This window comes from Stegostoma tigrinum, chromosome 4 (genome assembly GCF_030684315.1).
Source record: "Stegostoma tigrinum isolate sSteTig4 chromosome 4, sSteTig4.hap1, whole genome shotgun sequence".
NCBI classification, from domain to species: Eukaryota; Metazoa; Chordata; class Chondrichthyes; order Orectolobiformes; family Stegostomatidae; genus Stegostoma; species Stegostoma tigrinum.
The window spans coordinates 63243739-63252056 of record NC_081357.1 but is presented as its reverse complement, the minus strand read 5'-3'; the positions used below and the strand labels follow the sequence as shown (position 1 = coordinate 63252056).

The 8318-nt window shown below is 41.2% G+C and overlaps 1 protein-coding gene across 1 annotated transcript in view; it reads left to right on the top strand.

The window, feature by feature from the left end:
* Window positions 1-796: 796 nt before the first annotated feature.
* The window catches only part of man1a1 (mannosidase, alpha, class 1A, member 1), a 422282-nt gene continuing 414760 nt past the window's right edge, over window positions 797-8318 (top strand). The window contains exon 1 of the mRNA XM_048531606.2: window positions 797-1598. Coding sequence (XP_048387563.1) covers window positions 1080-1598 — 519 coding nt within the window. The 5' untranslated portion in view covers window positions 797-1079. The remainder of the gene's footprint in view (window positions 1599-8318) is intronic.

Sequence of the window (8318 nt, the reverse complement as noted above, 5' to 3'; positions counted from 1 at the left end):
CTAAGCAAAACGAACTATACTAACAAAAAGCCACGCTAAATGATCAGTTTTGACTATGATTCCGACAAACATAATTTTAAATGTTGCAGACGTCCGCTGAGGGGACGACTTCAGCTAAAAATCTCTCCATATAGTCCGTTACCATTTGTTTGCTGGTGGTGTATATCTATCCTCAATGTCACATTTCGTCAGATTTTTCAAACAGACCAGCGTAATTAATTATAAATAATTATCCTCACTGTAAGAAAAAAACACACAAGTATTAGAAACAACCAGGTTCTATGGGTTCAGCCTTTAGCAAAATAATCAGATAAACAAAATACTGATGTCGAAATTAGATATGAGAAGAACGCTGTGTGTCGAACTAAAATCAACACAAGCTGAACTCAAATGTGGATTTGAGTAGAAGGCAAGGGATACTGTGGAGATATAGTTAATTAAGTACTGATACTACAGTAACTGCAAACATACACATACACACACACACAAAACCATACGTTTACAAAAGTAAAACACGGAAGTAAAGGCTTTGAACAATTAACTTTATTTCCTGGTCTTGTAACGACATCATGTGACGGGCTTCAGAGTGGCAATATCACCACCCCGGGGAGGAGTGAACATTGTGACAGAGAAGGGCGGAGACCCCGCCCACTTATCCTGCCCATTGGCCGTGGAGCATATCCATTGGTCAACTCTTCTGTCCGTCAGGTCGGGTTGGAACGTGGTCCCGGGACGCGCGATAGGCCGAGGCCAATGTCCCTCCCGGATCGCGGAGGGTGGGAGGGGGCGGGTTTCCGCTCGCGATCCGGGCTCGGCGTGGGTTTGGTCTGAAGCTGCAGTTTTGTGCAGCTCCTGGTTCTTGTGCAGACGTGTTATTCGATGGACAGGTGATGCATTGTAATAGGCTTCTCTGCAGCTCAGCTTTCGGCAACACAGCAACACCTCGCGTCTGAGACGACAAGCCTCCACATGGCAATTTCCAGCGACTGACAAAAGTCTCAGATCTTGGGAAGTGTTGAGTTAGTTTCTCTATTTGCTGGTTTACAACAAACAGTAACAACTAAAAAAAAGAATCAGAAATGCCAGCGACAACTCTTCTGCCTTTTACTACTCCTGGTACTAGTCGGAAGTCAGTGAACAACAGCTCGACATTAATCAATCGGCCCGCTTTTCGACTGACTGAGAAATTCCTGCTGCTCTTAGTTTTCAGTGGCTTCATCACTCTGTGTTTCGGTGCTATCTTCTTTTTACCCGACTCCTCTAAACTGCTTAGCGGGGTGTTCTTCCACACCCAGCCGGCTTCGGTTTCAGGAAGCGGACCGAAACTGGATGGCAGAGAGTTCGAAGCTGACAAGTTAAACCGGATTCGGGAGGACCACGAGAAGGCGCTTCGGGAAGCAAAGGACACCCTCCAGAAACTGCCCGAAGAAATTAAACGGGACATCAAAGAGCAGAAAGAAAAAGTTGCGCAGGGTTCCGAGAATAAGGGGGTCAAAAATCCGCGATTGCCTAATGTTGTCTTCCGTAAACCTGTGGGTGCAACAGGGCATGAACCTAGAGACGCTGAAACACGAGAGAGACAAGCGAAGATAAAAGAGGTACGGGATGTTTCCAATTCGCTTTGAATTATTGATCTCCTCGTTGCTCTTTTAAAAAAAATTCTCTTTCTGCAAGGGTTGTAGGTCTTCACGGGGTTTTTGTAAACTTTTTGTTTTCCTTACTGTGAGTCTCTATGGGGTGTCTTCAGCGATCGTCTTTCTCCAGCTGCGGTGCACCTTAGGTATCCATCTGGGAACTCTAGATCCCGATGCAGGTCTCAAGTTACAAGCTGGTGCATTCAACAACAGCCCTGGAATGTCCATCGGATATATGAATAGAGAGGAAGCAGTGGTTTACAGTATTAAACAAACGTTTAAAGTACTTGTATGCAGAATTCAATAAAATTAACCACACATTGTGTTGGTATAGCACCTAAATGTGACGTGTTAAGCAAACTATTGAAGCGGGAATTTATTTCGAACCTGCACTTCAGATCATTTAGAATTGAAAGTGGTGCATATGTCATACTTGGAGTTGAAGTTAATAGGGATAATTCTTGTCACAGATCAGTTTTTTTCCTTAAAATACCAATTATGGAACTAAATTAAATTGGGAAGTGCGTGCAATAAAGTGTTTTCTTCCAACCTAGCCATGCTACATTTAGTTTACTCTATGCTTTTCTTAAATTCAGTCATGAGCTGCGTCGGCTGTGAGGTGGTCTGTCCAACTCAGGATCTGTTAAATTGGAGATAACATGGTGTAGAGCTGAAGGAGAGTCTAGACCCGTCACGTCAGCTTTCCTGCTCCTCTAATACTGCCTGGCCTGCAGTGTTCATCCAGCTCTACACCATGTTACCTCAGATTCTCCAGCACCGCAGTTCCTACTATCTATGTTAAATTGGACTCAAAAGAGGGAAAATGATTATAAAATGTTGGGAATCTGAAACAAAAAAAAAATGCTGGAAGTGCTTTGGTTTGGCAGCAACTGTGGTGAGGGAGACAGTTAATTACTTCATTAGGCTGCAGTACCATAATTGACATTATTCTCTCAAACAACTTGGAGCCTGTATGTGTACAAGGTGGAAATCTAAACGTTGCGGTCAGTGATTCTGCCTCCTCCAGAGGGTGCACTGTTGAGGCCCTGAGACTGCAAACATGGGAAAATCGGTGACATAACAAAACATGCCATTTTTAAGCTGTTAAAACTATTTTTAAGAAGTTAGATCCTGCTGAATGAATTGTGACTTTTTTAAAAAAAAATGAGGTTCTTTGTTTATAATGACTTTGTAATACCCTCATTGATCTGGAAAGCTAACCTTTAATCTTTGTGAATCAACAAATTTCTTCACGGATAAAAACAGCATTTTTTTTCTTCTTTCTAATATTTGTCTTTTTTTAAAAATCGAATTATTTAATTCATTACCTGAAAATTTAAATGAAACGATGATGCAACTAGTGCTGTTTACTTCCTGTTTTATTGTCAAAGGGTGTACTCCAGTATGATTGGCTGCCTATGCTCCATGCTAACATCACTGCAGTAGACTGAGAGGTTCTTAATTTACCATAGATAATAAGGGTCTAGGCCCGAAACGTCAACTTTCCTGCTGCCTGGCCTGCTGTGTTCATCCAGCTCCACAGCATCTTAACTTACCACGTGACTTTTAAGGGGATTCCACTAACTTTTCAAGGTCGCCAAAGATTTTTTTTATTTTGCTGCTTAAACGCAAAAGCATCATTTTGAGGTCAGTAATCTTTCTCTAAAGAGTGATCAGAGTCTCTGTTCCTGATTGTTGTTTGCTGAGTCCTACCAAAATGTAGATCTCTTATCTTGAAGAATGGATTAGACTTGGTGTGATGTTCTCTGATTAGCTTGCTGTTGAAGATTAGTAACTTGAAGTTATGGGGAATCAAGATATTCTTCAGTTAGAAGTGTAAATCAGGCAGACAAAATGCTTTACATACAAAAGTTAAACCTTGAATCTCACAAGTAGACTTTCTTATAATATAACTAAAGTCACCATTGTCATGCCAGACCATAAAACTTCTCTCTCACCTGAAGATTGACAACTGATGGTGGTTTAACTTGTGGATTACAATGCCTCAGGCATGGGGAGATGTTGAGGAGAATCCTTCACCCGGCGCAGTAATCAAACTCACTCTTGGCATCCTTTTGCAAGCCAGCATTTGAACTAGCTGACAGTACAGTAGAACAAGTTGTAATTTTCTTTTTGGCCTAATCACAGATGCCCATCAACTATCATTGCCTGTCCCAGCTCCTTAAACTTTCATCCAGGCAATCTGGCAATGGCTCCAGAGTCCTGTCCCTCATTTTCTCCTCTGAGGCCTACCTCCGTTTGCTCCTTCACTGCTGTTCCTACATAGTTCACCTCCTTTGTCATCCTTTTAGAGCCTGTTCTTTTCTTATCCCAAAGTGATCAGTATTTAGCAAAATACTATGGATGTTGGAAATAATCTGGAATAAAACAACAATTCTGGAAATACTTTGCAAATCAAGCAGCGTTTGTGGAGCATGAAACAGGTGGATGTTTCCATTAGGATTCTGGAAATTCATGGACTTAAAATGTTAAATCTCACCCAAATTTTCATTACTGGGTTAGGGTTGCAGAGGAAGGAGAAATCCAGGCTCCACAAGCCTGACATTTAAAAATAGCTGCTTGAATTCCTGATTTGGTGCAGCAAGCTGGATTGAGGGGAGTGAGGGTCGGGAAAAACAGCCTTTGGAAAACTGAAGAAGCCGCAGGTTCCCAAAGCTTGCTTGGGATTCAGTAAATTCAAAATTAAGAAATAAAGATTAAAACAGAAAATATCTCTCCTCCTCTCACACTCCTTATACCCCATCCTTGCCAAACTATGACCCTACACTCTCTACGTGCTCCTCGTACCTCCTGTGACATCTTTTGCCCAGTGTACCTACAGTTATTCTCATGGCCCTTTGCATCACTTACGCCCACTAGTCATTAAATGGCCAACTGTCTCCAGACATTATATACAAATGAACCACATCCTATTCCTCGATAGTAGAGATGTGGGTTGGGAGGCAGGGCTTGCAATCCTTGGCAAATTCAAACATTTGCACCACAGTGGAGAGTCTCTCCTTCCTGTTGAAAATGAGGACCTATTTCTCACTCCACAGGTGCTGCCTGACCTGCCGAGGTATTTACAGAACTTTCAGTAAATTATCTTCAAGCTTGCTGCTTCTGTGCTTTGCTTACTGGAAGGATGTCCTGAGGCTCCATTGTGAATTCCATCTAATTTTATATTTATATATTGCTGGAACTTTTTTCAACAAGACTGGTACGCGGCAATTGTTCTGTGAAAAATCATTTCTGCATCTTGTGTTTTAATAACTTGACGTAATTACAATAAAAGTTTAGAAAATTGGTTTCAGCAAGCAGTATCTCTAGGGACACTTAGTTAAAAAAATTGCAGATTGCTTTTCTAACAGAAGCTAAATAAATTTTTAGTCATTTGAAGGACAAGTCTTTTTTTAAATGTTAATTGCAGCTTGCATCAATCAATAGTTATGGTTTCCATTGCAGTCCGATGTTGAATCGGCAGGATGCGGTTATTCTTGCATAGGTTCTACAGATGCAGGTCATTAAGCAGTTTACAAGAGGTGAATTTTTAGGAACTTCTAAATTCATTGGTTTAATTAAGGTTTGCATTTGGCTAGTCACCTGGTGTATGAAACTTCTATTTTGCATACCACCTTCCTCTACAATCAATGTGATGGCATCTTCTTAGATGTCTAAGTGAATATAATTTATACTCAAAATGTATAATGCTAAATGACTGAGTCAGATTTAACACTCTAAAGACTGCCATAATTGAGAAACATCCTTGTGGTCTCCACTGACTACTTGGCTTCAACCGTGTGAAGTGGGCCAGTTGGCTGCATATGAGATCATTTCCCTACATAATGAAAAGAATTGAGAATTTTGACTGCCTTGTATTTACTTTTGAAGCAGTTTAGATCTTCTGCAAGTTCAAAGTTGTTCTTTAATCTCCTGACTGTGTCTTATATCTTGGTATTCTGTTTGTTGATTAAAATTAGTATTTTTTAGCTAGAAAGCAATAGTCTCTCAGTGGTATATATTAGTGTTGAAAGTCAGCAGGAGAGTGTGATGACTACTTTACTGGGTCACTAATGTAGTGTTAGTTGGAAATTATTTAGCCTGTTCTTGAGTTGCAATTAATGCAGCACCTGACCTGACAATTGAACCTGGTTTTTGCTTTGACCAAAAATGAAATGACCTGCTGAGATTTGAAACAAGGATGATATTAAAATCTGACCTGATTTTAAAGCTGAGCACAAGACCACTTCATAAAGGTAGTAGTCTAGTGGTTTTCTGTCTGCCAGCACATTGATTTCAAAAAGTTTTGTTTTCTGCTTCAACTCTGCACCCCTGTACTTTATTTCTGTACAATGACTGGTGGAACCTGAAGCCTTAAACCCTTGAAATTCTGTGTTGCTGTATTTAACTGTCTTTACATTGCCATATCCTTCAAAAACGTCCACTAACTCCATCTGTCTAACTGTGCTTTTGGGTACCTCCATTAACTTGTTTTCTACTTGGTAACCATGACAGTTCCTGTACGTTGTTCAGGGCTATTTTATGACCAGAAAGTCTGTATAAGTTGTGATTTGCACCATGTTTTTAATTTTGTTGATTTTGTTTTTACAGCTGGAGGATTGAAATAGACAAAAATCTTCAAAGTGAAAATAAATTATCTGTAGTTCCAACCACAACAGTAATATCATTTTTATTTGAGTATTGTTTTATGTAGCAGTGTTTGTTTCAAAGGCAAGTGTATTGCTTTTAAATAATAGCATCAGCAGCTCAATTTTACTTGATCATGAACTAAGTATGTTTGCTCTGGAGGATTTCCTCTTTTGGGAGGTACTGCTTCCTTTCATTCTGATAATTTTAGTGCAGCAAGGATGTTGGTATAATAACTGGAAAGAGATGTTCTTTCTTCAGCAATAATCATCATCATGGTGTGTGATGGTTAAGCTGGGTTTCACTGCACTTTGACATGTTTTTGACCCTGTCTTTGAAATAGTGTACCTCCAATTTTTCAAACAATATTTACATAGACTTTATAGCAAAGTAACAGACCACTTACCCCAACATTTTCATATTGAATTTTGTACTCCACAAGCCTCCATCATGATATGCCCTTTATCATGATATCATTCTGTTCCTTTTGTGTTTATCCCACGGATTTACAAACTTTGTAACTGCTTTTATGGTCATGTTGATTTGTTGCAGCAAAACGTTTTTGACTGTTACTGGTTTTCCTCTCATGCTTTCTCTTGCTGTTGCCCTCCTTTGCTTACTCTTCTCCCCCTCTCCCTCCTGTCTTTCCCCCCTCCCCCCTCTCATTCACACTCCCTTCCCCTTCCTTTCACCCACCATCCTGCCCGTTCCATTTACCTTAAGCTGGCACTTACTCTGGGAAACTGATGAATGCCTACGGCTGGATAATTTTGACTGTGCATTCTCCAAAACTGTGGCAGCGCAGTACAGCTCAAGAGAGGAGATTTGCTCTGTGAACTGAGACTAGTCTCAGCAGTTAGTATTTCCTTTTGTGATAGCTGTTTAGTAGTTTGGCAGGATTCTGTCTTGAGGCCTTGTAGCAAACCAGAATTCAATCATTCACAGTCACAGAGTCATAGAATTAGAGTTGTACAGCATGGAAACAGACCCTTTGGTCCAACTCATCCATGCTGACCAGATACCCTCAATCAATCTACTCCCATTTGCCAGCTTTTGGATATCGGTGTAAACCTTTTCTATTCATGCACCCATCCAGATGCCCTTTTAAATATTGTAACAGTACCGGCCCACATCCCCTCGTCTGGCAACTCATTCCACTCACATGCCACCCTCTGCATGAAAAAGTTGCCCCTTAGGTCCCTTTTAAATCTTTACCCCCTCACCTTAAACCTACACCTGCTAGTTTTGGACTTGCCTACCCTGGGGAAAAGACCTTGGGCATAGATAGGATGACTAGCCCTCATGATTTTATAAACCTCGGTAAGGTTTACCCCTCTGCCTCCGATGCTCCAGGGAATTTAGCCTCTCCCTATGGCTCAAACCCTCTGACCCTGGTAGCAACCTCGTAAATCTTTTCTGACGCCTTCAAGTTTCACAACATCCTTTCTATAGCCGGGAGACCCGAATTGAACACAGTATTCCAAAATTGGCCTCACCAACGTCCTGTATGGCAGCAACATGACCTCCCAACTCCCCTGTTCAACGCACTGACCAATAAGTGCAAGTATGCCAAATGCCGCCTTCACTGTGCTGTCTACCTGTGATCGCGCTTTCAGGGAACTAGGAACCTGCACTCCAAGGTCTCTTTGTTCAGCAGAACTCTCCAGGGCTTTACCATTAAGGGTATAAGCCCTGCCCTGATTTACTTTTGAAAACTGCAGCGTCTCACATTTACCCAAATTAAACTCCATCTGCCACTCCTTGGCCCATCAGATCAAGGTCCCATTCTACTTTGAGGTAACCTTTTTCACTGTCAACTACACAATCAAGCTTGGTGTCATCTGCAAACCAACTAACCATACCTCCTTTGTTCACATCCAAATCATTTTTATAAATGACAAAAAGCAGTGGACCCAGCACCGATCTTTATGGCACACCGCTGGCCACAGGCCTCCAGACTGAAAAGCAACCCTCTGCTTCCTACCTTCGAGCCAATTCTGTATCCAAATAGCTTATTCTCCCTTTGTTCCACATGAT